The sequence below is a fragment of the Alternaria novae-zelandiae genome (assembly GCF_023758075.1).
Source record: "Alternaria novae-zelandiae strain BMP 2774 chromosome Unknown scaffold_13, whole genome shotgun sequence".
Classification (NCBI taxonomy): Eukaryota; Fungi; Ascomycota; class Dothideomycetes; order Pleosporales; family Pleosporaceae; genus Alternaria; species Alternaria novae-zelandiae.
Window position 1 is genome coordinate 39,767 of NW_026056973.1, and position 27,273 is coordinate 67,039.

General features: G+C 52.1%; 11 protein-coding genes across 11 annotated transcripts; 5 read left to right on the forward strand and 6 right to left on the reverse strand.

Moving 5' to 3' along the window:
• Positions 1–1,592: 1,592 nt before the first annotated feature.
• J4E88_006518 (uncharacterized protein) lies at positions 1,593–3,445 on the reverse strand (the record flags this gene model as incomplete). Its single annotated transcript, XM_049400143.1, has 3 exons — positions 1,593–1,716; positions 1,772–2,566; positions 2,613–3,445. The coding sequence occupies 3 exons, from the start codon at positions 3,443–3,445 to the stop codon at positions 1,593–1,595; spliced, it is 1,752 nt and encodes a 583-aa protein (XP_049253762.1).
• A 416-nt stretch (positions 3,446–3,861) lies between these two features.
• On the forward strand, positions 3,862–5,140 carry J4E88_006519 (uncharacterized protein; the record flags this gene model as incomplete). Its single annotated transcript, XM_049400144.1, has 2 exons — positions 3,862–3,994; positions 4,044–5,140. The coding sequence occupies 2 exons, from the start codon at positions 3,862–3,864 to the stop codon at positions 5,138–5,140; spliced, it is 1,230 nt and encodes a 409-aa protein (XP_049253763.1).
• Positions 5,141–5,693: 553 nt separating this feature from the next.
• J4E88_006520 (uncharacterized protein) lies at positions 5,694–7,119 on the reverse strand (the record flags this gene model as incomplete). Its single annotated transcript, XM_049400145.1, has 4 exons — positions 5,694–5,744; positions 5,801–6,228; positions 6,296–6,896; positions 6,958–7,119. The coding sequence occupies 4 exons, from the start codon at positions 7,117–7,119 to the stop codon at positions 5,694–5,696; spliced, it is 1,242 nt and encodes a 413-aa protein (XP_049253764.1).
• A 293-nt stretch (positions 7,120–7,412) lies between these two features.
• On the forward strand, positions 7,413–8,445 carry J4E88_006521 (uncharacterized protein; the record flags this gene model as incomplete). Its single annotated transcript, XM_049400146.1, has 2 exons — positions 7,413–7,565; positions 7,627–8,445. The coding sequence occupies 2 exons, from the start codon at positions 7,413–7,415 to the stop codon at positions 8,443–8,445; spliced, it is 972 nt and encodes a 323-aa protein (XP_049253765.1).
• Positions 8,446–8,845: 400 nt separating this feature from the next.
• On the reverse strand, positions 8,846–9,895 carry J4E88_006522 (uncharacterized protein; the record flags this gene model as incomplete). Its single annotated transcript, XM_049400147.1, has 1 exon — positions 8,846–9,895. One exon carries the CDS (start codon positions 9,893–9,895, stop codon positions 8,846–8,848), a length of 1,050 nt encoding a protein of 349 aa, XP_049253766.1.
• Positions 9,896–11,630: 1,735 nt separating this feature from the next.
• Positions 11,631–13,792, forward strand: J4E88_006523 (uncharacterized protein; the record flags this gene model as incomplete). The annotated part of the gene is made up of 3 exons (XM_049400148.1): positions 11,631–11,806; positions 11,865–12,460; positions 12,522–13,792. 3 exons carry the CDS (start codon positions 11,631–11,633, stop codon positions 13,790–13,792), a joined length of 2,043 nt encoding a protein of 680 aa, XP_049253767.1.
• A 2,073-nt stretch (positions 13,793–15,865) lies between these two features.
• J4E88_006524 (uncharacterized protein) lies at positions 15,866–17,681 on the forward strand (the record flags this gene model as incomplete). The annotated part of the gene is made up of 4 exons (XM_049400149.1): positions 15,866–15,872; positions 15,977–16,991; positions 17,040–17,326; positions 17,497–17,681. 4 exons carry the CDS (start codon positions 15,866–15,868, stop codon positions 17,679–17,681), a joined length of 1,494 nt encoding a protein of 497 aa, XP_049253768.1.
• Positions 17,682–18,817: 1,136 nt separating this feature from the next.
• J4E88_006525 (uncharacterized protein) lies at positions 18,818–19,235 on the forward strand (the record flags this gene model as incomplete). Its single annotated transcript, XM_049400150.1, has 2 exons — positions 18,818–19,076; positions 19,129–19,235. 2 exons carry the CDS (start codon positions 18,818–18,820, stop codon positions 19,233–19,235), a joined length of 366 nt encoding a protein of 121 aa, XP_049253769.1.
• Positions 19,236–19,509: 274 nt separating this feature from the next.
• Positions 19,510–20,563, reverse strand: J4E88_006526 (uncharacterized protein; the record flags this gene model as incomplete). Its single annotated transcript, XM_049400151.1, has 3 exons — positions 19,510–19,541; positions 19,590–20,254; positions 20,313–20,563. The coding sequence occupies 3 exons, from the start codon at positions 20,561–20,563 to the stop codon at positions 19,510–19,512; spliced, it is 948 nt and encodes a 315-aa protein (XP_049253770.1).
• Positions 20,564–22,131: 1,568 nt separating this feature from the next.
• J4E88_006527 (uncharacterized protein) lies at positions 22,132–23,139 on the reverse strand (the record flags this gene model as incomplete). The annotated part of the gene is made up of 1 exon (XM_049400152.1): positions 22,132–23,139. One exon carries the CDS (start codon positions 23,137–23,139, stop codon positions 22,132–22,134), a length of 1,008 nt encoding a protein of 335 aa, XP_049253771.1.
• A 2,307-nt stretch (positions 23,140–25,446) lies between these two features.
• Positions 25,447–26,574, reverse strand: J4E88_006528 (uncharacterized protein; the record flags this gene model as incomplete). The annotated part of the gene is made up of 2 exons (XM_049400153.1): positions 25,447–25,967; positions 26,334–26,574. 2 exons carry the CDS (start codon positions 26,572–26,574, stop codon positions 25,447–25,449), a joined length of 762 nt encoding a protein of 253 aa, XP_049253772.1.
• Between the last annotated feature and the right edge of the window lie 699 nt (positions 26,575–27,273).

The window sequence follows — 27,273 nt, forward strand, 5'->3', positions numbered from 1 at the left end:
TCATGAGTTTCATCAACAGCAGATAGTGTACCATCGGCAGCTTTGGCTATACTATACTTCTGTTGACTGCCAAAACTGGCAAACATTACGTTCTTTTCCTCGGAGGCGAAGTTCCCAGTGCGCATAGCTTTACCACGTCGTCTTGGCAACCCGCGCTACCACGGTTTCTAGGCCGTCATTAGCTGCATACGCTAGAGGCGTGGCAGGAACATACCGTTGTTCTAACTGGCATGACCGGCGACATGGCAAACCAGTAGGGCGGCTCTATAATAGCCACTGCGGGTAAAACATAGCGCAAGGTTAGACAATGCCGTCAGAGCCGTGTGTAGGTTCGCTGTTGCCGTTGCCGCCTTCAATAGCGTTAAGACGGAAAGTCGAGGCTCTGAGCCCGTTGCTGTGCTGATCTCAGCAGCCTTCGCCACGTACGGGATAGTCGAACGCTGCTAAACGACGAACAGTGGGCGCTTTCTAGGAGCTTGCAGTCGTCCATTTGGAATGTGTTCCAGTAACCCAGAAGAGTGTGCAGGCGATATGATGTCGAGGTAACTTGGATTGACAGCAACCCGCTTGTCGGAGTACCGGTCGGGAACGAAGGCTAAGTAATTTCGTAGAAATGAAGACGGAAGGAAGTGTCGGCGACGACGTTTACTGAATATAATTGCCGAAGCTGACCAGAACCGGGCATATGGATGCCATCGATACAGTTTCTGCGGAGGCGTTAATGTGTTCTTGTGGGCTCGCGCTCGAATTTGAAGCCTTTTTGTGAGGGACTTTGGGTGTGTATGTTGGTGGGTTGGTAAGTCGATAACGGTGGTTTGCCAGGGTTCGTCGAGGCGTTCATGTGTGTCCATCAACCACGGAAGATACCTTTTGCATATGGTTACTTGTAATTCTATCTCTACCTGTGCGCATTAGCGTGATTCCGATCAAATAGCTGTAGATATGCGTTGCTTACGTGTATTATGTGCGACTACTCGGTCTCCGTTGCATATTTCCTCCAAAAGGGAGCAGGTTCACCTGCGCATCGATATGAATTGGATCCTTGGACATTTTGTAGCACAATACAGCGCGGGTAAGCGCTCATGCCTCGTGATGATAGTCGTTCACTTTGCAGGAAGTTGCTGAGACGTGGCTATCGTGGTAGGTGGTTGTGGATGTTGCTTGAGATTCAGGTGAGTGCAACAGCGTCCAGGTGGTCTGATCTCGAACGGGAATAGCAGATCAGCACTGTGGTTATCCCCGGCCGCTCCTTCTTGCTTAGTCTGTAGGGGTAACTACATCTGCTCACTCATCACAGGCCCAGGCACGTCTCTCAACTGATAGTCTTTCATTAATAGTGGCAGTCAAATGATGAAAGAATGTGTTGCATCTACGACCAGTACTCCCACACAGCCCCCAATGCTCCATACCAATCGTCACATATTTGTGTATCATATCCGGGTATCATTGCCACTCAAAGACTGCACACACTACTACTAGGGCACGTTCCAAACAGACACTGTGAGAGACATGCCTGTCTTTTTTCTAACCTATACCAACATGATCCTCCAAAGGACAGATGTGATGTAAAACCTTACAACAGCACGTACCCTCTACCTAGCTTGCACGGCCGGAAAGTAGCGGGGTCCGGAGTACCCGTAGAACTGGACACTCTCAATGTCGATGTTGCCATCGTGTTTCGGGCTCCAGAACTTAAGTAGGACGTGTCTTCCCGAACTGGAGAATGCGTTAGTAAACCGATGGCCCCCTAGGGTGACCAGACCAAACTTACATTGCAGGATGAAATTTGATTGTGATCTTGTTCTTGTTCTTCGCAATGAAGAAGCGCGCATGTGGGGGTATGAGTGGCTCGTCATGGGTTCGTTCGGAAGGTTCGATGCGGCTGGGCGCAGCTACACGAGACGCTCGGATGGGCTCAAGATAGCGCTCTCTCCGCTCCCGCCATTCGCTGTATGTGCTGTAGTCGAGAGCCGGCGCGCGACGCAGCGGACCCAGGCGGGGAATGACTTCATCGTCATCGTCGTCGCTGTCTGGACGCCAACGGCTTTCTCTTCGAAGGCGGTCGGCCATGATGGCAGCACTGGGTACTTCTTCGTTGGATTCCGAGTCTTCATCCTCGCTGGCAGCAGTAGTAACTGTAAAAGGCGGTGGGGTAGGTGCAGAAATGCCAGCGGGACCGCTGTAAGAGTCATCCGCTGCGTGATCACAATTGTCTCCCTCTGCTTCGTCTTCGTGTTCTACCATCTGGCGCATTATCCGCCGACGCTCAGAGTCGGAGCGCAAAGACGATATCCAGTTCGCAGATTCGGCATTCAGCCTTTCACTGCGGAGACGAAGATTCTCGATGCGCTCCTCCATGTCCTCGCGAGGGCCCTGATTTGAGTATTGCCACACCGAAGGATCTTCAAGAGCCTCTCGCAACGACATGTGTTCGTTGGCCTCGTTTGGAGAACTAGGTGTCGGAGACATCAGTGGCGATGGAGTGTCGTAGCGGAGGTTGTAGGCTGAGGTGCCGGATAGGAGTTCATCTGCAGACATGGATACGAATACAAGACCTTCTTGAACGCTGGTGTTAGGTTAGCAATGATCAAAGACGAAGCGGAGACACATACGGAGCCGTAAATCCACGGTCCGGTGCTCGAATGACGATCTTCTCCAAGGCGAAAGGGGCTTCTCCGATGTGTTTCAAGAGAAGATTGCACTGGGAGCTCTCGCTACAGTATACACTTTTGTCGTTCCTCAAGACATTCTGAACCCTGTATAGCCCAGGTGGGTTGTCTCTGCGATGCTCACCGCCGTCACAGCTTATGATCTCCATGCGCAGACGCCCAGGCACTACCTGACCCCTGTGGCCGTACTTGAAGCACATGTACTCCGTAGCAGCGCTACTGTCATGTTCCAGCTTCCTCCGCTTATGTCGGCGCTCGCTGTTGAGTTGCACGATGGGGCTACGAGAGCGGGGCTGTGTATTCGAGATAGTAAAGGGATTGCTTGTCGGTAGGTCACTCAGTGAGTCAAGAACATCGTTGGTGGCGTCCATGTCGGCCAGGCGCTGTTCCCTCGTGCGGGCCTGAGAGCGGCGGAGGTAGCTTTCGCTCGGTACGGCGCGAGGTCGGTTGGGGTTTGCAGTGGGCGGCCTTCGGGCCAGATTGTCCGCAGCGTCGCTGTCACGTGGGGGACCAAATAGGCGGTGCAGCGGGCCTCTTCTGGTTGACGTGCGAGTGCGCACGCGGCGGGCAGGGTCTCTGGGGGATGACGTCGCATCGTAAGCGGCGGGCGTGGGCTCGGCTAGGGAGCGCAGCGCATTTCTGGACGCGCTGGTAGAGGCAGAGCGAGAGACGGTCGGCGGCGAGGTCGAGGCATGGGGAAAGTCAAAGCTGCCCGTCGTGAAGGCCAGTGGGAAGGGCGCAGGCGGTGGGGACGGAGAGGAGGGTGGTCTGGGCATGGGTGACGTCGGCGCTCGCTCCCATTGAGGAGACGAGGTATGGCGAGTAGTTAGGCTCACACGCAGAGGAGAGACTAGTAGTTTACGGTGGGAGGGTAGGAGACGGCACTTGTCGAGGCTGAGGCGACGAACAAGCAACGCATCGTCTAGTCGGTCCCGTGTGGTTGGCACGCGGGGTGCGCACGGGCCACCGCAGAGCCGCACAGGCAGGCTACGAGGGTGCGAGGTAATGCCGTCACCGCTAGCTGCCTTTACTCGGCCATCTGCAAGACGCCCGTCCAGCTTGAATTAGCCCATACGCAGCCAGCGTCTTGTTGGATCCACCAACAACTTGACTGTCCTGAGTGATCGCGCAGTTCACGTCTCGCATACGCGTATCTTCACCCTCAGATACACACCCGCGCGACACAAACACCATGGCTGATCTCACCGAGCCGTCCCCGGTACCTCCGCCGGTGACCAATGGCGCGTTGCCTGCTGCATTGCCTGCCGAGGACGCAGCTGGCGAGACAGTCGCCGCCATCGCTGAGGCCGACAAGATATCCGCAGGTAAGCGCGACGCAATGGCAGTTGCAGCAGTGCTAACTTCCGCGCTCAGATGAAATCGCCCTCTACGACCGCCAAATCCGCCTATGGGGCGTCGCGGCGCAAGAGAAGATCCGCACCGCCAACATCCTGCTCGTCTCCATCAAAGCCCTCGCCAACGAGGTCGCCAAGAACCTTGTCCTCGCCGGCATAGGCTCCATCACCCTCGCAGACCACGAAGTCGTGACCGAAGATGATCTGGGCGCGCAATTCTTGATCAGCGACGCCGATGTAGGCAAGAACCGCGCAGAGGCAGCATTGCCCCAGGTGCAGAAGCTCAACCCGCGCGTCACCGTCAAGACCCTCACCACCGACATCCGCAACGAGCAAGATCCCAACTTCTACGCCGCCTACGACATCATCATATGCACCGACATGGACTTCCTCTCCACCTCCGCCCTCAATGCCGGTGCGCGCATAGCACGGAAACCCTTCTACGCCGGCGCATCGCACGGCATGTACGGCTACATCTTCGCCGACCTGGTCGAGCACAACTTCGTTATCGAGCGCGAGAAGAGCAATCGCGACACGCAGGTCGGCGCTGAGAGCACAACGAGGAGCATCAAGAGCGTCCAGGTCAAGAAGGAGAACGGAAAGGTGGTCGAGCTGGTCAACAAGCAGGAGCTCTACAGCCCGTTGATGCTGGTCAAGGACAGTCCACTCCCTGCGGATATTGCAAACAACGCCAGGAGGCTGAAGAGAGTCCATCCCTTACTCACCTGTGTACGCGCATTGTGGGAGTACCAGCGCATGGGCTACGGCATCTACCCTTCGCATACACCAACAGATCTTCAGCTCTTCACCACCATTGCGAACCAGAAGCACAAGGAACTGCTTCTTCCTGCAGAGTCTCTCAAAGCCGAAGTCCTCCGCAGCTTCCTTCAGAACCTGGGTAGCGAACTGGCACCCGTCACGGCTTTCCTGGGCGGTCAGCTGGCCCAAGATGTCATCAACGTGCTAGGACAACGTGAACAGCCCATCCAGAACCTTATGCTATTCGACGGCGAGGACAGTTCAGGACCTGTCTATGCGCTGCATCCTATCTTCCCTGGAACACCGTTACCCATCATGTCGAGCATGCCTGTCAACGCGCCGATTACGATAGTCTGAACTTTGGAAACGGAGATATGAAGCATGGTTTGTGAGATATTGCATTGCGCGATTGGATAGCAGCGGTATGAGATGTGGAAGAAAAGTAGCGAGGAAGCATGTGGCGGGCAAAGCACTTGATTGAAAGATACCCAAATGAAATCGCTGAGTTGACAGCGAAAAGTAATAACATCTAATACTTTCAACCCCCACCAATACCCCCTGTTACCAGTGACCTATCTACTGCTTCTTCTTCTCATCCTCAACATCCCCCTTCCCAATGTTCCTAAACAACATCCAGCACAGCCCCACAAACGCGAACAAGACCACACCCACCGTCCCTCCCTCAACCCACCCAGCCATCCTCGTATCAAGCACCGGCACGTCGATCCACTCCACCAATCCACCTGATCCAGTCTGATTCCACGCCTTAGGCTCGACATGCATGAACCTAGTCTTGGGTCCAAACAAGCCCTCATACCCCAAATGCAAGCGATCAAACGGATTGGTAGTATGCTGCGCCCCCGAATCGGCACGGCAAGCCCAGAACACAACAGGCCAAGGGACAGGCAGTCTAGCATGAGACGCCGCCTGAGCAGGCATATACCGCAGATGCAACGGTATGCTAACATTCCAATCCCCCTCCGGCACCTCACGATGCGTCGGCAAGTCCTCCCACACGCTCTCCTCCCCATCACCCAGACTGACCTTGGGATATTCAATCTTCTCCGGTTTAGGTGTGGCGAGTTCAAAGAGCGCTGCGGAGCCCCAAGCTGGTACAACCCAGTCTGGAGCTTCGAGATCGGTAGCGCCGGCTAGACTGCGGAGGCGCTTTAGGTTCTTGTCTGCGAGGAACAGGGCGTCGGAGAATTGGTACTTGTCGATGAAGAGGTAGGAGGGGAGGGTTAGGTGGGTGTGTAGTTTGCAGGAGCGGTCTGGCGGGGTGAGGTGGTGTGCTGGGAAGGTTAGGGTGAGGGTTGGGTGGAGGCCGGTTGGTTGGTTGAAGGAGGTGCTGTAGGTCAGGGGGTGGAGTTTGGGTGGAGCGGTTGGGTTCTTGGAAGCTTGGAGGAGAGGGTAGTGCCGGGTTAGGGTTTGGAAGCGCGTGGGTTCTGTGTGTCGTTAGTTTCTTGCTGTCATGATGACGTGAAGACAGTGTAGTAGGAGCAATATACGTACTCGGTTTATCGTCTTGTCCTAGCACCGTCAAGAAACCTCCAAACTGCACATCTTCGGGATCGGCGTTGCCCTCTAAACTCAATACTCCAATCTCCACTGTCGCTTCTTTACTCGGTAGCCTTATTGTCTCAGTCCAGCCTTCGTTGGTGGATCCTGCATTGGAAGATTCGGCTGTCAGAACAACGCTTCTCGAGATAGTATCGTAGTCCACATCGACATAATCTGACAGAGCAAAGCCATCAATCGTATCCAAACAATAGCTTTTTCCATCTTTTTTGCAAAACTTCTGCTGGAAGAAACTCCTAACTCTGTTGACGTCACCCAAGTAGCTATAGTACTGCGAGGTGGCCGACATTGAGAAGCGTTCTGAGAGGACTGGCATCTTTGTGGAACTGGATGATGTTGACGAACACTTCAGGTCCGAAGAGATGAGGGAGTGGAGGCTTGAGCATAGTGCATCATCAGGCGTATCTGATAGAGGCGTGAAGAAGACATACAGACCAGGTGAGACACGTGATGTGAATGGCGGACTAGATGCGTAAGGCCTGGGAGATGTCCAGCGCAGATGTAGTTCGTGCCATTGTTGGAAGACTTTGCTTATCTACGTGTCGTTAAAACGGGTTTGTTCGTTTGGTGGACATGAGAGTGGGTGCTGTACATACTTCTTCAGGTAGCTCATTCAGGCCGAGTGTGATACGGTGTTCCTTCGCAGCATGGACATTGTCCAAAGCAAAGTATGGACCAGATTTGTCTTCGCCGACATCAAGTTGATCGGGAGTAAACTCCTCTGGGTTCGTCACCACATAAGTTATTCGCTGTTTCATGATTGTTGTGATGGAGGTTTCGTTCGAGGTCTGTCCACGCGTGATGCTCGCGATGGCATGTGAGGAAAGCAAGCTAGTGCAGAAGCGATCCTAGCGTATGTGCATCCCTGTACAGGCCTCGGCGGTGCCCGCGTCATCGGCATTCACTGGCGCCGCCAGCTTCTAGATTCACAGCCCCAAAGCACGAGGCATCTCCACCGTGTCCTTTCACATGCTTTTGCCACGCGGGTGGTACATGAGTTGTCTTAACCATCCCTATCCAACACTTTTTTGATCCACGACCTTGCGAAAACATGCATCTCCTCAGCTTCCTCTACCCTGCGCTGCTGGCAGCGAGTGGCGCAGAAGCCCTCCGCTCAGACAAAGTCAAGCTGGCTAAGATCGAAAGTCTCACGCTGCGCAAAGGACAGCAGACTTCCGCGCGACGCGTTGACCCTATCCCCCAGGTACGCATTCATCCTACGCGTCTCCGTCTACCCCTCCGTACAGCTTACTAACACATGATAGCTGAAATGCATCGGCGGTTCCGCACGCGGCCTCTACGAACCCGAGATAATGCGCTGCAAGAACAGCGGCTCTGATTACGACGAAGACTCCATACAGTGGACCTGTACCGCCTCGCTCCCCGAAGAATTCAAACTCGGCTCCACAGACGTCATCTGCGAAGGCTACGATTACCCCGAAGACCCATACATCTTGAAAGGAAGCTGCGGAGTAGAGTACCGTCTTGTCCTCACGGAGAAAGGCCAAGAGAAGTACGGCAAGGGAAGAGGAAGATGGCAGGGCGACGACGACGACGATGACGATCGACGTGACGGACCGAAAACCATGGGCGAGAGGATTGCAGGCGGGCTATTCTGGATGCTCTTTGGTGGTGTCGTGTTGTGGATGATATACTCTGCATTGAGGAACCGCGCACAAGGTCCAGACGGCGGCGCAGCAGGAGGCAACAGACCTGGCTGGGGAGGTGGCGGCGGCGGTGGATGGGGAGGAGGCTACAACGACGATAACGACGACCCGCCTCCACCATACTACCCGAACAATCCCAGCAACCCCAAGTCAGGCTACGGCGCGACACAACCGGCACAAGGCTGGAGGCCTGGCTTCTGGTCTGGTGCGGCAGGTGGCGCTGCTGCTGGATGGGCTGCGGGCCAGTTTGGCAACAGAGGCAACCGGAACAACCAGACGGGCGGCTGGGGCGCTGGAAACGGTAGTGGCAGTCGCTGGAACAACGGTGGAGAAGGTAGCTCAAGGAGTTCGTCTGGTGATAGTTTTTCCAGCACCAGGCATGAGAGCACTGGGTTCGGAGGAACGTCACGCAGATGATGTGTTGCTTGTAAATTTCTCTATTGGCCTAAGAATGATACCCCCTTTTACGCGTTATGGACATGAATCTATATGACTTGGATGCTTCTGGACGTGAGTGTACGAATATGAATAAGATATGGATCAAGAACAATGATCAAAACTCAAGATGTGAGGTGTGCCGTGTCCTCCATGTCGCGAATCCGCAATGACCACACCTCTGGCTGCACCTTGGAGACCCCAGTGGCGCTCTCAAAGACCAAAGACTTGACACCAGTTCTTCACTCAGGTCCCTCCCACCTTGCCCAAGGAGCAAATTGAACACCTACCCTTAGTTCAAGTAAATGACCCAGAAGTCTACATCGCATTGGGATCTTGCAAACTTTAGGTTTGGCACTGATGTAGACAGCAGCGCACCTGGTCAGTCTTTTTCCTCCCCAGCCTTCCAAGGAAAATCCCCCTTCCCCACCTTTACACAAGTCAGCCACCCCACCTTCTGCCTCTCTACATCAAGCAAAGACTCGTTCTTTGCAAGATCCTCCACATACGCGCTCGCTTCCCTCTTCAAGATGGCAAGATCCTCACTTAGACTGGCAACTGCGGAGGGCATGACCTGTTCCAGCATACGTCTCATATTCTCGTACGGCATGTAACCCTCGCCCTTCCAGATCTTCCGGTAAATTGTACCGCGCCGGAGAGAGCCCTTGCAGACGTCGTGGAGATTGGTGAATTCTTGAGCCAGGATGGAGCGGAATGTCGAGACGATGAACCAAGTGTCAAATTCAGAGTTGACAAGAAGAGACACTGGGTGGCTGCTCGCGCCGCGGCCGACGTGTATAGTAAGTAAGAGCAGGTCACGCTCTATCTCTGTGCAGCGTTTGCCTAGCTCGAGGCTCTTGGCCGTGATGAGGCGGATGATTTCTTCTGGGAGGGAGGAGCGTGGGGTCGGCCATGGCCAGCTGGGGTGTGCGCCAGACATGTGTATTAGTGCTTCTGTGTAGATTGACTCGTTGTGCAGAGAGAGCGAGAGGATGAGCCAGCGTGCGGGGTCGTTTTTGATTGCACGCAGAAGCGCATGTCGGTGCTGGAGAAGGGTGGCATTGATCTGTGATCTTAGGTTGGGAAGATTGTCCAAGCAGCCCAGGTCTTCGGCGAGCTTAGTGAGTTGTTCGGAGTGAGTGAGAGAGGCGGCGATATTCGTAGTCGGGATATTTATGGAGACATTGTAGAATGCGCTGAAGAGATCGTTGTAGATGTCGATTATGGAAGTGTGGTCTGGGGTAATAGAGAAGGGAATGCTTGAGTCGGAATCCTCGTGCTCGGTCTTGATTGCAACGTCGGCATCATGATGACTTCCGGTACCTGAAATGATTGGCTTTTCTTCGGTGATTTGCTGTTGTACTAATGTAACCTTGCCATCGACCTCTTCAATAGTGTATGAAGTCCACGCCGGCCCTATCGTGGGCAGCATGATGCTGGAAAGTGACTTTGAAAACCATGAGGGAAACCGTGTGAGAATGTTTCTGTGGAGTTGCCATTGTCTCGGCGGAGTGACCAGTTCCGTCTTGATGAAGACATCGCCTGTTGCGAAGATGGGAAAAGATTCTGTGGTAGTATGTAGGGTAATAGGTATGTGCACCGCTGTACCATCATGCGACGGTTCACGGAGTGTTTCCGGGGTTGGCGGACCTGGCGTGACCATACCTGCATAATTGGAGACTTCTGGGGGAGTGCTAATCGGATTTATATTTGAAGGAGAGATATGTGCCGTGTTTGCTGCTGGATGATTATTAGGTGAGGGTGGGCTTTCAGCATCACCAGTATGCTGCGAGGAAGACACGGAAGCCGCAGAAGACAACTCCGGCGATTCTGCATCTGAATCTGATGGTGTAGTGAGAGATTTTGAGTTCTCGATAGTTTTTTCTGACGTTGTGCCTTGCGAGCTCGTGGAGTTTGTTGCCGAAAGTGTCGAAGCATGTCGCTTACGTGCCTGCGCCGGCGATTGCGAACGGCCGCGCTTGTCCATTACGATGTTGTGGGAAGCTGGAATGTAGACGTGCTCCATGAATTTACCTTTGTTCGACGTTGTGTTTGGTAGAGGTAAGACTGGAGACTGGTTGCGTATATATAGTTGTAGAAACCGCTCGGTGAAGGCGTCGAACTGGTGGTCATGACAGCAATGAATCTGTCAGTCGAACGCTCCACCCCAGTGTAACGCTTTTGACCAGCTCTAATAGCAGTCTGAGATGGCGGTCGGTAGGCGAAAGCGTGGATGTCGTCGTGATCATGAGTAGGCTTATCATCACAAGGTGAGAGACGATCCATGTTCCCATAGGTTGTGCGCGAACAGCTTTTAAAAAACGTGTTCCTGCTCCATAAAGTATCAATTCTCTAGTGTATTTGAAGTACCCTTCAAGCCACTTGTAAAGCTGCGAGACGTTGTAGCACACATCGTGCCAAGGTACTCGCGGTAAGTGTGCAGTTTGGTATTCCTGGAAACCTTCCGCATACTTGAACGATGCTCGTTGCGCTCATAAGAAACATACACCCAAATACTTGGTGTTCATTTCGATCGTGTTATTCTTTTGGCATACTTGATATTTTGGAATAGTCTGGCGGAGGTAGGCCGGCATCCGAGGGTCCTAAACGCCACATAGGTACCACAGTAACAAGCTTCGCTTGTATGCGCGAACAAGCCTTTTGTAAACAAATTTCGTGCCAGGAAAATTAGTGGTCTCTTGGAATAGTATAAAAGACTGTCGTTTGAACATCGGCGGGACAGTCCAGTGTAGGGTAGAAAGTACCATGACTTTGGAAAAGTGGGGCTTGCTAGATGCGAAAAACTGGCGCGGATGTGTGTCCTAGGCGAAGACATCAGTGTAGCATCCTGCGGCGTGAGATAAGCCTTGTTTGCGTATCGCCAGTGTTTCCAGAGTCGTGATAAACGGATTAGTAGCTCTCGAACGAGGGGCTGAATGTGACGTCACGGTATCGCTCATTCTAGAATTCCCTGCCGTTGCCGCGGAAGTGACACGAATCTCACGGCAGGAGCAACACGATGAATTTGTGATCACAGAAGCCTGGTCTTACCCCGGCTGTTAACACTCTGATGCAAAACTCGTACGATTCCTTTTCAACACACCACAAGTGTCCACTGCTAGCCTAGTGGAGGCTAGCTCGGTCCTCTCGGAGTTATGTCCGCGCCCATGGGGTCGCTGCCAACATCGCTGTCGCAACTTGTGCTTGATGATCTCCCGACGCCGACATCAAGAGCGGACAACGATTACGATCCCAACAGCCTTGCATACGACCTGATCAGGTTCACACCCGCGCCGACTGTGATCTTAGATGCGTTGCTCTATGTGCGCCATGTCTCAGATTCGTTAGTACAGCCTGTGAATAGGATCGTCTAATTCCTGCTATTTGCTGACATCTATCAGTTATGTGACTACCTCAAACGCAAGAGATCGCGTTGATCTTGTAGGCCGACATGCCGATGACATTTTCGACATCTCCTCCACTATTCCTGCTTTTGCTCCAGCCCATGCGCTAGTAAGCGCTGCATGTCGGACTGGCAGCCTCCAGCAATCGAGAGCTGTAACAGATACGGGTGTCGCCTGGCACCTGAGAGCAGTCCCAATTCTGCGCCACGGGATATTGCGCTGCATCCAGATGGAATTCCTCGACATCACCGAAGAACATCAGCGACAGCTTGAGTTCAGGGAACGCTCTTATCAGAACGAAACATTCCAGTTACTGGTAGCAACCATCAAGGATTACGCCATCTTTATGCTGGACCCGACAGGGCATGTGGCCACGTGGAATGCCGGAGCCCAGGGTTTTAAGGGATACACTCCAGCCGAGATCATCGGCAAACATTTCTCGGCCTTTTATTCGGAAGAAGACCGTGAGAATGATAAGCCATCTAGGGAATTACGAGATGCCCTCCGCGACGGAAGATGTGAAGACGAAGGCTGGCGTTTTCGCAAGGATGGATCCAGGTTCTGGGCGAATGTTGTCATCACGCCGGTGTATAGTAAGCATCTCCTGACGCACTACATATGAGACATACACTAACTTCGTTCACCTTCATTCAGAGGACAACATCCTCCTCGGCTTCTCTAAGATCACTAGAGATTTGACGGAGAGACGGAAAGCCGAGAAAAGTCTTATCGCCGCCTACGAGGAGGCATCGAAACTCAAATCGGAGTTCTTAGCCAACATGAGCCACGAGATCCGCACGCCTATGCACGGCATGCTGTCCGCTTTAACGCTACTACTGGACACCAAGCTGGACAACAACCAACAAGAGCTAGCGAATATCATCAAAGAGTCTGGGGACGTGCTTCTTCAGTTAATTGACGACTTTCTCGATTTTAGCAAGCTCGCTTCGGGTAGCTTTTCTATCAGTAACGATATTATAAGCGTAAAGGATATCATTCAATCTGTCTTTCGGGCACATCAGACTTGCCAGAGACCCGAAGTCAAGCTTGAGATCGATATGGACGACAACCTACCTAGTTCCGCTGAAGGAGACTCTCTACGTTATCGACAAGTTGTACAGAATCTCCTATCTAATGCGACAAAGTTCACCGAGCAAGGCTATGTACGAATAGTTGCGCGACTGCAAAAGGAAGACCAAGAGTACTTCACCATCCTGACTGAAGTGATAGACTCAGGCATCGGAGTGCCAGCAAGTGGCTCACAGACACTATTTACGCCTTTCACTCAGATCGACAACTCCACGACAAAGAGATACAAGGGTACAGGACTGGGCTTGAGTATCTGCAAGTCGCTGGCTGAGCGCATGGGTGGAAGCATTGGCTTTCACCCTAATCCAGAAGGTCCAGGTAGTGTTTTCTGGTTTACCGCCAAGCTCAAAAGATGCAAGCAGCTCAAAGCTTTGGAGGTTCTACAAGAGGGTCTGGCTGGATTGAGCATCCCATCTCCCGTGGTGGCCGACCCGATGGAAACTCTCAAAATCGTCGCTCCTGACAAACGTTTGCTACTTGCGGAAGACAACATCATTAATCGAAAGGTCATGACACGCATGCTTGCTGGCATGGGGTTCAACAATGTGGACACGGCACCGGATGGTAAGGAAGCGGTCTCCAAGGCCTCTATCAACGAATATGACCTGATTCTGATGGACGTCAACATGCCTGTTCAAGACGGGCTCAGCGCTACCCAAGAAATTAGAGCAAATGGACTCCACGTTCCCATCGTGGCCATGACAGCAAATGCTCTCAAAGGCCAGGCGGAGTCGTACATTGCAAAAGGGATGACGGGGTACATCGCCAAACCCGTAGACAGAAGTTTGCTTGTCAAACTCTTGCTCGGATGTCTACAGCAAAATTCCATCAGCTGACGCAGCAAGTTAACGGTAGAGATGATCTCTCAAGGGAGGGAACAAATACAATACGTATCATTCCACACAACACGACTTGCAGCAGCGTCGTTGGGCACCACTGGGGCTCGACGCCGCAATGAGACAGTTGGCTCAAACATTCGGAGGGCAACGACTCCCAACCTAGGAAAAACCTGAACACCCTAGAGCCTGCACCGACGTTAGGCCACCTACCTTGCATGTTTCCGTGTTGATGTGGTCTGCAAACCCGTTCAGCCTTTTTCTTGTATAAGGTGGGCGTAGGATCATGTCCTCGCCGTTCCCGGAACAGTCCACCTGCACAAGTCTTGGTACACAGAAACTACTATCGCATGGCCGGTAGTCTTGATCTGGCCAATGGTATCGCGGGTACGTTACCCGACGTCTGCCTGCCCCGGAAGCGGACACACCCGCACTCGTCAGCATCAAATCGATGTCTATTCGAGCCGCTGATAATTGCTCAAGATCGGGCAAGACTTTCGCATCGCTTTCGTACTGATGCGAGCGGATGCCTGGTTCACATGAACGGCGCTGTTGGGTTGAATGGGCACCCCCTCTTTTGGGCTTCGGCTAGACCATCTTCACCGGCCCCCAAAGAAGCTCTGTCACACGAGATAACGTTTGCGAAAAGACACTGGTTAAATCGGTATCTATCACACTCGCTGGGGTCAAGACAGGGCATTGTCGTCTTTTCGGATGTCCTTCCTCCCAATCAACAGTTCCCATTCTCTCACGTTGCTTCAAGGAACATCACGACTGGACGACCACCATGTCCCCAGAATTTGCAGCTGATATCACCTGATGCTCCGCCTCTTTTCAATATATTTTGTGCTCCAAGTCAGTGTCCATGTTACTCACCCCTGGTATTTTGGTGGTGGCTGAGCGTAATCGCTAAACCTTGCTGCAGCTAGCCCCACCGTTCACCTCATACACACTGTCACGATCTTCTTCCAAACAGTGTCCACGATTATCAGAGGACTATGTATGAGGTTCTGATAATAATAAACCGCCAAGAAAAGAAATGCAACCTTCTCGCGTTCAATACACACCAGCGTGAGGACCAAACCCTGATAAGCAGCACAGAATAAGGCTTGGCCCTCGTAACACTCGTCTCGGTATTGCGCATAGCCTGCAGCGAACAACTAGTTCGCAATTTTGCACGCGTTCTATACGCCTACTCCTAGGGCCAGGGCATATGCAGGCACACACCCGCTCGTAAGAATGTAGCTCAGCCTTGCTACCACTTCCTCGACATACATCAGCCTGAACCGATGTTACCCTAACGAAGCGGCCCCCAACGTGCCGCTTAGGAATCAATTGAGGGTCGTTCCTTTCGGTGCCACTTCTGCTAATTATGTTGTCCCGATCCCTATGCGACGCTTTCCTTGCAGCTCAGTGAAGCAGACATCTGCTTTGTCTCTCATGAATTCGGATACCACTTAACCCAGTATATTTTGTTGTGCCGCAGAGGCTCTTAGACACTGCTGCTATGGAAAATCCCAAACTAACGAAGATTGCTTCGGTCGAAACGCGAGAGGTCATGGATGATAGTCGCTCGACACGGTCCAATGCGCACCTGCTACCTAAAGCACCGCCATCTCCAGCAATCAGACCGATAGCAGAACGTCAAGACTCTCGAACGTTTCCTGGTTGGAAAGGACGTCGTATTCATGCATGGAAAGCTCCACTACTCATGGTTTTCTTCCTTCTTTTTGGTCTGGCGATGAGTGTTGCGCATTGCGTCTTTTATCCGAAGCTCAAGGGCCAGATAGTGGGAAAGGCTGATCAGCAAGAGGAGAAGATTAGGTAGTGCGCTTCCGAAGAACACATGTTACGAGGTTCACTAACAGAGCCAGGTTTGGTACTGCGTTTGCCTTCCTCGCTCAGATCTGCCTCGGTGCAAGTGTCTGGACTGCATATACCCAGTGGCTCTGGAGGACACTAATGAAGAAGGATATGACGTTCAAGGTATTGAACTCAGCTTTCGGGGCTGATACATCAGTATTGTCTTTGCTTAACATGGAGATGTGGAAGCGGCTGAAGGTCGGATCGGTAATGGCTTGTCTGGCATGGTAAGTAGTAGACCTTGGCAAACGACTTTCCGCTAATGTGTTCCAAGGGGATTGTTGCTTCCGCCTTTCTTCACGCCTGCGACTCTGTTCATAGTCGAGGGCACCAACGTCGAAAACATCATCGCAGCCATGCCGCATCCATCTATCGCAAACGCCAGCGAAGCGCATCGATATACCTACTCGCCGCCCAGTCGGCCCGGTACGACACAGTACTTTGATGACAAGAACCGGATATTTACTGGACCAAGGACCGTTATGAATCTCTTGGCTACTGCTACTTCATCCCTTGGTGAAATACTGCCGCTGGATCTGCCGTTCAACAATTCCGTTTACGCCGTCGATTTCTATGCTCCGTTAATCAGATGCAGCCAGGCCAATGAGACGGAAGAGCATGCTATCGACGCTTTCCTGCAAGAGGAAATGGCAACAGTGGATGGTACACTCATAGAGACGGATAATGCGTACTTCAGCTTCGTGCCAACTCATAATAGCACCGGAGGCCTCACAGCAGTTTCGCATCCTCGTCAACACGTACCTTCGAAGCCAATGAACGAGCTTTGGATGACGTTTCTGCGGCCCATTATCAACGACCAAGGCGAGCGGGTCAAATTACGCCAGTACCAGATCTGTCGACCTCACAACGCGTCGTACAGTTTGGAGATCTCGCAGTATCATGGGCTACAGAACGTATCCGGCAAATACGAGGTCGGAGAAACGATCTCGTTTCCAGACGAGGGACCTGATGAGATCTCCAACATGACTCATCATGCGTACACGGCATTCATGTGGGTTATGTGCGACCAACTGGTCGGCAAGCTAGCATGGCTTAAGGACACGAGTATCTCAGACAAACAAGCAGCAGCTCAGTACGGTGTCATCGACTCGCCTATACAGCGTACTAGTCTGTTGGGCTCTGCCGATCTGGATGCATACTTCGAGTTCGACGAAGAGAAGGTGTTGTACAAAGGGCAGAATATGTCAACAGCCTTCAAGCTCAGTGATCAGAGGCTACAGGACAAAGCGATGGCGAGAAACCGGACATTGGACGTTCTCATCGAAGAATTAAGTTTCAATCTGACGGTCAGCATGATGCATAATCGGCTACTAACGTAAGTGATTGAACGCTTCCCGATTGAATCGTAAGCTGATCAAAACAGCAACATGGCCAACACAGCCGTCAAACTCACTACCGACGTGAATCGCTACGACTACAAAGCCTACGGGCTGTTCATCCCCTACGCCCTCGCCAACGCCTTCGCCATCATCTGCGTCATCCTTGGCTTGACATCCTACGTTCGCGATGGCGCCATGCCTGGCAAAAAGATGCAGGACCTCGTGCACGCTGCACGCAATCCCAAGTTCCACAACAGCCCCTCCCTAGGCTCTAGAACAACTAGCTTGGGTGCGAGCGTTGGTCCTGATGGAGTGGAGATGAGGATAGCAAGTGAGTATTCGGGAGAAGGAGGTAGCGATGGAAGAACTAGATCATGGGGAAGTGTAAGGTGGGGGAATGATGCGGGAAGAGATGTGAATCGAGAACTGGTATGAGGCGTACGACGCGTCAACTCATCAATTGGCATCCTCGTGTTCATTTTTCGCGGTCCAAACAAACAGTTCCGTGCCATGTCATGCGCAGAGTCCGACTACTTGGCGATGTTGTGCCAAAGCACGCCTTCACCAAGACTCGAGCCGGAGTCGCGATCCACTCGCAAAAGATGCGCAACAAGTTTAGTAAGCCTCCGGCGATCGAGCTTCATCCCAACCTCAAGTCTGGCAAATCACAGTGTGGTATAAAGTGAGAGCGGAAGGTCGCGACGAGGACACATCCCGTGTCGCGTCAGCGCGATGGGCCGTCGCGTTTGCATGCATGTTGCTTAAGCGACTGCGGCCTGCGTCCTCAGAGCAATTTCTTTATGCGCATCTAAACGAAGGACTTCTGTCGTAACCTGGTCCCAATAACACCCGCTGTGCTATTGAGGAAGTTTTGCTAGTATCTGGGGGTTGACGGCCTTTCGGCGCGATGGATCGCAGTCGATGCAGATGTGGCGACAGCAGTTGTGTTGACCTACTACTTGTGGATTTGGTGAGCAGCCACGTGCACGGGCAAGTGCGCTATGCCAATGATCTCCGCTGTGTGAGTGTCAGCTTATACATAGCCCAAGTGTATGGCAGGAAATTACTCATCAGAACTGGTGGCGTTGATATCAACACTGCACCTATATGTGGCGTAGAAGTAGAAGTAGTGTTGACGGTGCGTATGCAGTACACGCATAGACTGGGCCAGACGAAAGTTGAGGGAGGAGCTTTTGTTACTCCATTATCGCGTTTGAATACGGTCTTCTGGAGTTTGAGGCGGCATTGAGAAGGCTAAGATCGGAATGAAGGTTTCCTGTATAGATCGTTGATTCAGAGTAGTCCGTCAGCTTTTCGTCAGATGCGCAAGTGACTTCCCACTACTTCATCCACCAACACATGCACACGAGCCAAGACGAGATCGCGGGCAGCATTTCCGTTGGTGATGTGGACAGTCCAACCAATCCGGTCCTCGAACATGCGACAATGCAGGCGAATGCAAGATCGGATCTCGTATCACATCGTGAAATCCTCCATCTTCTGACCCAGGATACGGGCAGTGAGGCATATATCGGAGGCTGATGGATCATCAAGATACCTCATGAGGTTATGTGTGGCGGCTTGGAAGCGTATGACTTCAATACGACCAGTTGGTGGCGGTGTTGACCGACTGTTTGAAGCTTGAAGGAGAGTTAGATCTTACCACTTAGTGCATCATCAAACTACTGCTAGTCAAGAAGTTCCAACAGAGATGTGCAGCGAGGAAGTATAAGAAATAGGTCCTTGACCTCATTGTCTTCTCATCACCCATCTTCCATCTTCCAGCATTCTTAAAAGATTTCATCATCCAGCAACATCCAAAATGCAGCTCACCAACCTCATCGCCCTTGTCACCGCTCTCGCGGCCACGGGCGTCAACGCTCGTCCCAACCCCTCTACCGTCGTCGAGCGTCAGGCTCCCGGTGACGGTGTCGCTATCATCCGCTTCTACGCCGGTATGGGCTGCGAAGAGCCATGGCTCGAGGACAACGTTTTCTTCCAGAATTCTACGTGCACGGATAATTCGTACAAGGCGCCATATGGCAGCTTCAGGGTGTATATCAATGATTTCACCAGAACCAGTATGTGACAGAAATTGGGGGGAACCAGAACCAGGCTAATGTAAGATTGTAGCTCGCTTCTACGTGAACACGGGCTGTGGAGCTGGTAACTTTGTGGATGTCCAGCCTGGAGTAGAGCAATGCTTCTCTGGCAGGGTTGGATCGTACAAGTCCTTGTAGTCGGGATATCGAGTGGGGGTAGATTGCGGCGAATGGTGGGAGGGTGTTCGGTACGGTGGAGAAGAGGTTCGTAGACGGATCTGTTGAGTCGGATAGATTAGGCGTTGGTTCTCCTGTCGCTCATTAACAATAAAACCAGTTCTTCAAGCCGGCCTTCAACATTGTGAAATTTGTTGTCTGATGCTTTGCCATGCAACAAAGACGATCATGATATTCCGCTGGTCGTATGTGTGTCTATAAATAACGTGGTATTGCCTGTATTCTGTTTGGGTATCTACTCCTTCTCCTGTAAGAAATCCACCACCGCTGGAACGTGTTAGCTAGACCAGGAGTTAATTCAGCATATCTGCGTACCTTTGATAAACTCCTCTGGTTTCTCACTAATGACCCAATGGCCACAGTCTACGTCCACCAATTCAAACCTTGGGAAGAATCGACCAATTATGGGCAGTGTCTCGTCGCTTACGTAGTGGCTCTTGGTGCCTCGGATGAAGAGAGCTCTCTTGCTGAACGAGGCCTCATCGGGGTTGGTGAAGGGGAAGTCGGCCATGTTGTCGAGCGCCTTGGTGAGGATGCTCACGGGTATGCGAAACTTCAGCGGCGCGCCTGGCTCACCCCTCATCAGGTTCGTCAATAGAAATTGGCGAACTGGTAGGTCCTTCGCGTAGGGCTCCATAAGTTTGTCTGCCTCCTTTTGGCTCTTGGGCTGTGACCGCTCGACATGCTGCATGCCTTCTGCGTACTTGGGGAAGTCGCTTGATAACGCCGCATCCACTGGTGCATTGTCCACTGGTATGATGTTTGCGCAGCAGTCTGGGTTCCTCAGCGCCATGGTCATGACTGTCTTCGCGCCCATCGAGTGGCCTATGAGTGTCGTATTCTTCAGCTCGTGCTTCTGGAGGAAGGCTTCTACGTCTTCGGCGAGGGCGGTATAGTTGTGGACTTTATCGTGGGGAGATTCGCCGTGGTTTCGCGTATCGATGGCGTATACGGGACGCTTGAGAACGCGTGCCAGTGCACTATGAACAGCCTGTCAGTCTCAATCCAGCTATGACAGCTCGGGAAGAGATTCCATACTTTCCGACGCCCTGGTTGTTCCTCTTGCTCCCAAACAAGCCATGTACAATTACAATCGGATCTCCGTTCGCCTTGCCAGAGTCATCATGGAGCCGATACGCGAGGTCGACGACCCTCAGATTCGCCGACGCGTGGAATGAGCGCGTCCATGACGGCAAGGGAGTCGCATTCGACAGCCGTATGCGGTTGGCGTGTTTCGGGAGAGTGAAAGCCGCGGAGAAAGGTTGTATGCTTCTCGTCAAGGCGCGCATGTTGAAAGTTTGACGCTCGTGATTTTCGGAAAGCTTCCGAACTTTTTGCTTTGCCAAGCCGAGCGTCATGCCGCATCTTGCCGGACCCTAGCACTTAGCATCTTCTCTCTACTGCCTTGATTTGATGCTATCCGTCCTCCGCCGCCTTATATCAGATGCTATCTGATCATCTCATGTTGAGCCTATATTCGCAAGAGTACCCAACTCGTGACACACAGTCGTCCGATAACTGAACACTGGAACCCCGACAGGGTCTGATGTGCCGAAGATAACCACAAGAGATGGGCGCTACATCAAAAAGATGGGAGAATCACAACAGCATGACTTGTGAGAAGGGAGCGAATTGTATTGATCAATCTCATAATAGACTCTTCTCGCAATCTCATCCCAGCGCCAATCTCCACACCAACAAAGCGAACGTGTATTCCCATTCCTCAAGGTCACTCATTCCCCACATTGCATCGCATCCTATGAACTTTTCCCATACTCATCACTATACTGGAGACCACCTTATTGAACTAGCAAGTCGGCAGCCCACCTGTTCGCGTCAGTACATCCGCACGTCTCAACAAAGCATATCTCAGCACAACGATCACACTTACGCTCGCAGTTTTGCTGAGTCCATCCAGCCCAGATGTAACAGTTCCAAGCCGGAACATAGTCCCAGACACAGTTCGCACTTGTTACGCATCTGCCTCTTTTGGTGCAACTCACGCTGAAGCGGTCGCCACCCGTTACACCTCGGCGGCGGTCACCGCTGGTAGGGCTGGTGTCGCAACCCTGAGGATCATTCTTGAGGGCATCGGAATTGAGGTAGCACACCGTAGCTCGAGGGAGGAGGTTTGCGACGGCCTCTGCGGCAGGGTCGGGAGAAGTAATTGGCGTTGCGACCACGGCCAGCGGAAGGAGGGCGATGAGAGAGGCGGCGAGCTTCATAGTGGTGATATTTGTAAATTACGGAAGTAGATTTGGAGTACTTGGGTCCCGTTGTTGAGAGTTTTTTTAGGCTCGACTTTGGTGTACATTTATATCCTTCAACTCTCGACCTCTCGCATCCGTAAACCGAAATACGATCGAACTTCTGCGTCTTCCTCTAGGCACCTCCCCGCATTCTATTCATTCCAATCTTACTTGCATCAATTCGATAATTTTGACATTACTTTTCGTCGGATTCTTCGCATTGCGCACCATAGCGAGGAAGCTTGTGCCACACACAAGCTCCCACAGCTCAGCTGCCAAGTCGGGTATATTAAAATCATCTCTTTACACTACACCGGCAAGTGGGGAAGTCGAATGAAGGTCAGCAAGGTCATCTGGGGCTCATCCGAGTGCCTCAACAGTTGCGAAGAACGCAGATGTGGGCTTGGTGTAGCTGAGACGGCATGTCAGATGCCAACTGGGAGTCGGGACTAGCAACGCATCGGCAATGTGAAGCCATGACAACAGCACGGTAACTAGAGATAACAGAGCTCAATGTTATTGAAATTATGAAAATGTTATTAGTGGAAAGAAGATCTAAAACTACGACTCGCTTGAACGAAATCTAGCATGATACATCCCCAATTGCCTCAATCGCTCTTCACATGCACAACAACCTTACCCTTTGCCCTTCCTGTCTTCAGCCTCTCATACGCCTTCGGCACTTCCGAGAACTCCCAAGTAGAGTCGATAGCCGCGCGAAGTTTCCCTTGTTCCATCCACGTCGCGAGCTGCTCGAACACAGCGGTACTCGCATTCCCGGCAACAAAGATGTACTCTCTCTTCCCCCAGCTGAACAAGCTAGTCAATTTGTTGCCGAAGAATTGAACTGCAGCACTCAGATTTATGCCAAGGCCAACCTGAACAAATTTGCCTTCCGGTCGCAGGAACGCGCTTGAAGCACGGTATAGGTTCGCCGGTGTCCCCACATTGTCTAGTATGAGATCGAACATGGCGCCGGTGTCTTTCAGTTGTTCGATGATCGGTGTCTTGGTGTAGTCCAGTACTGTATCCGCTCCCAAGCTCTTGACTAATTCAATGTTTGCCGCCGAACACGAAACCGTAACGTGATAGCCGAGTATTTTGGCAATCTGGATCGCTGCGACACCAGTTCCTCCCGAGCCACCGTTGATGAAGACTTTGTTGCCAGGTCGAGCATACGGCTTCAGTCCGGCGTACACGGTCATGCCCGTACTCGCCATGGACGCCATGTCGTCTCCCTTCAGGCCGTGTGGCACTTTCGCCAATAGATTTTGCGGAACGGGAACGTATTCCGCTAAAGCGCCATGTTTGCCTCCCGGAACGAGACCACCGTATACGATATCGCCCTCCTGGAAGCTTGTGACGTTACTGCCGACTTTCGCGACGCGGCCGTATACATCTAGGCCAGGTGTCAACCCAGAAAAGATCATGCGTGTGATGAGACCAAGTTCGAGGATCTTGTGATCGATGGGGTTGAGAGCTGTCGCATGGCTCTCGACGAGCACTTCGTCTTTGTTGATGGTCGGTATCGGGAGGCCTGAGGAAGGGATGGAGAGGTTCTTCTCCATGGGTCCGGATGCCGACTTGAACTGCCATCCGCGCATGGTAGCTGCCATTTCGAAGGCTTGAAGTTATAGATGTGGATGGAACGTAAAGTGTAGCTCGTGAAGTGGAATTAGATAGGCAATTGATAGTCTAGTTGAGTGTTGAATGCGTTTGATAATGTGTTGATAATGCTTCTGTCCGTGGCCTAACTTTGCTGCATATATACCATCTCACCACACCGCGTACTCACTCTCATACCACTCCATTGGAGCATTACAACATCGCGCTGGTGGCCAGGAGCGAGCAGACCGAGCAGACCGAGCTTGGTCAGCCCCACAATTGAGACGCGATGGCCGAGCAAAGGAGGCATGAGATTGCGATGACCGCCCCTCAGCCTTGTCAGATCGCAGTTCGGGTTTTCGCAAGAGCGAGGGGAAGCTCACGTAAGTCCTTTGGTGAGTAATCGCGACCGCTAGCCGAAATAGGTTAGAAGCGGGCGAATGCGGGGCTTGTCTTCGTCCGATGAAGTACCAGGTCCAGGAAAGGTAAAGCGACGTAGCTATTCTTCTAAAAGTGTCTGACACTGTAGATAGATGCGCAGTTTCCCTTTTCTGATGAACGAGTGATGGGTGCTGTTATTGTCAATGATGAAGACTCGGGCATGTGGCGTCCAATCGCTACAACGACTGGCACTGCCCACCACCTGCGCAAACCTACAAGGCTGAGCTGGCCACCCAACGAATTTCATTTAACCTTCTACAACATAATCCTTTTCTAATAAACTTTACCCGCAGTCATGCAAGACGACCGAGCGCTCACGTTTCAGCAGATCCACGGAAACAAAGACGCGCTCCTCGTCGCAGTCAAAGACATCGAGCGCATCGCACTTGTCGAAAGCTACGAAATAGGACCACTCCGTCTTCGATTCCTGGAGCCTTATCCGCAAGGTGGATCAAAGTCTGACTACATACTCACCCCCGCTCGCGAAATTCGGTTAGCCGACCTAAACGATTACGATTACATCGCGGTTTCTTACGTATGGACTCACTCACAACCTCTTGACGGAATAACTTTCCCGGTATATCGTATCTGGGATGGTGTCAACCTGGAGAAGCCTCCCAGACTGCTCAGGTGCCCACCAATAGTGTTTCATCGCGTCGTGCAGTACGCGGAAACCGCGAAGCTTGAGCGTATCTGGATAGATCAGGAATGTATTGATCAAGACGATCCCAACGACGTGGAGAAACATTTGCAGGACATGCATCGGATCTACCGCTTCAGTCGAATGACCGTAGCTGTACTTTCCAAAGTTTCACGCCGTTGGGAGGGGTTAATAAGTTACCTTCGATCCGAGTTAGATCAATCGTACCTTATCGAAAGAGTGCAAATTGTCGGAACGCTGCTGAGTGAAATGATTGATAACCCATGGTTCACTCGCTCTTGGTAAGTTCTCTTCGAGAGTACCCTGAATAGTAACTGACAACACGGTCCCGTGCTAGGACCTTCCATGAACAGCACTGCGCTACAGACATCGTGTTTCTTCTGCCCACGCCGCCAACGCATGAGTATCAGCTGGTTTCACCTAAGAAGGCATTCATGAAAGATGTAGTTCTAACGCTTGAAAACGATGTGTGCGTAAATAGATATGAGCTGCAGTCGTATTTCTACTCGCGCGAAGAGATGAACAAAGATAACACATGCGCAATACGTAAGTCACACTTCGTGGGGCATGGCCACGTCAGCTTGGTATCTGCAGATGCCCCCGGTGCTATTGAAACTGTTCAAAGGCAGATGGAGAAACGCGAGAACCAGGTGCTTTCTGGTCGTATTCAGATCATAGCAAATGTGTGTGGGCTGGGATGGAAGCTGAAGACAACACTACTCAACAACCGCACGCAGAGCTATAGCACTTGCTTGTTGGCGCTAACAATGGCGAACACATGGTCAGATCCCGTTGAGCGTGCACTCCAGTACCAGGCATTTGGAGATGCTTTCATGGGGGTAGATATCGAAGGTGCTCTAAGAGAATTGAGGAATGCGCAACGACGTGATCTTTGGCATCTGCCTGGGTTTCGGACAGATTTTGTCGAACCCTATGAGGGTTCGTAGCGATTGTACCGAATGCCACAAGCCAGGTTGGTGCTTACAAACATGGAGCGTATATCGTCGAGGTAGCATTTGCTATAGTCTTAATTCAAGCGCCTATTACCCTCATAGCGCAATCGAGCGGGCTAAGAACTTGAAAGGGTTGGTATATGAACTCCATAACATCGCATATGAATTACGCCTCAAGCCTCCAATTACATCCACTGTGTATCATTCCACGCGAAAGAACATCATCCGTCGAGAACACTCCAATACTCCTGGAAAGCAACAAATCAAGACTTCTTTCCAATTACTCCAGCTAGCGCGCCTTCGGCGGCTTTCTTGAGCAGCTCCCGATCCTCATCGCTCATGTGATCCACCTTCTCGACGAGCAACTTCTTCAAAAACATGTTCTCCTTCTTCAGCCCATCGTTTTCGGCTTCGAGCTTCTTGGTCCGGTCTTGCATCTTTTGACTCGTCTCCATGAGCTGCTGCTCGCGCTGCTTCTTCTTCTGCCGGAAGCGTGCGGAAGCAGCTTGGTTGCGTTTTCGCTTGTCTTCTTCTGCTTCGACAACGACAGGATCGGTGAGGAGACTTGCATTGGTGCGTTCGGGTGATGTGGCTGATGATGTGGATGTTGCGATGCTGTCGGGGTATGGCGTGCGATAAGCGTTGATGTTGAAGCTTTGTGTAACGGGAGAGAATCCCTGGAGATCATCAAAGCCGATCTGAAGCGCACTGTCGTGCTCGTAGTGTTGCGGGATGTGTCCTGTCATGGTCGGCATTGCAGGCGCCTCGGAGGTGTACGGTAGGCCTTAGAATGACGTTAGTGACCATTGTCTGGGACAAACGAAAAAGCAGCCCAGAAGATGCGGTGAACGCTGGGTATTTCATCGATCGAACGATTGACGCAACAACATGCGTCTGTGCACAGCTTGCATACACACCTCCCTAGGCAGGTATGCAGTTGTCGCAAGTCCCGTCGCCGCGTTCGATCACGTGCAGCTAGCGAGAGCACGCCATCCCATCCCGAACAAACGTCATCCAGCTCTGGCAACTCAGAGGCACAGGAATTCCGTCCATACGTAGGCAAAAGGCCTAATGGGAGGGACAAAGAATTCGTTGGGGATGATGTACATGAAGTTGATGGGATAGAGATAAATAGAGGGGTTGCGCTTACCTGGTGCCGACACACCACTGCTGTGCAATGCATACGCAAATTGCTGGGTCTGCGCGATGACATCCTGAGACTGTACGTGCAGTGAATGTAGGTGTTGTCCGCTGGGGTCATATTCGTGGTTGTGATGGAGATTGGCGGCGTCGAGGATGTCGAAGAGATCACGTCCAGAGGAATTCCCATTCGCATGTACGTCGGTGAAGGTCGGCTGCCCAAAAGCTTGCTGAAGATAAGTTTCCGACATTACTCTCCATCGGCAACATGCGTTCTCGCGCAATCGCGTCTTTTCCTTTTGTCGTTCGTTTTCTGATCGTCGGCCTCAGGGTCGGGGGAATGTTGTTGAGCTTCGCGCTGGCCTTTTGAGGGGGTTGAGGGTTGACGTTCGCTCCCTGCAGGCGCGATGGTGTGCCACCCTATGAGAATCACACAAATGCCCACCGGCATGCGCTTATGGGCAGCGCACCCCACTGCCACAATTGCCTTTTTGGCAGCCATGGGAAACGGCGATCGCGTCGGATTGCGCCATATTTCTCATACGATTGTCAACGTCCTCCACGCTTTTACCTAAACTGCGCCGCCGAACAGCGTCGCAATACCAGTGCGCAGTGTTCCGTGTCTTGCTCGCAGGTTCGTAATCGCGAAGACCCGCGCTTGGGTGGGGCAGTATCTGCATGAGGCGTCCATGGGTTGCAGTGAGCTCGCGGCAATGCTGAGCCGGAGGCACTGGGCAAAGTCCATTTCCCCAAACCCACTCTGTGCTGTCTCGTCCATGCATCGTGACCGATTGTTTTGTGAACGCAACCTTTACTCCTCTTCAAATAACTCTTGTCTTGCTGTATGTCTGAGACATGTAATGGGCGTGTCAGTAGTGATCGTAACGTTGTGTAGAGTGAGTCGTCGATACACAATGTCTACACACTCCGCGGAGTAGGGATATAAATCA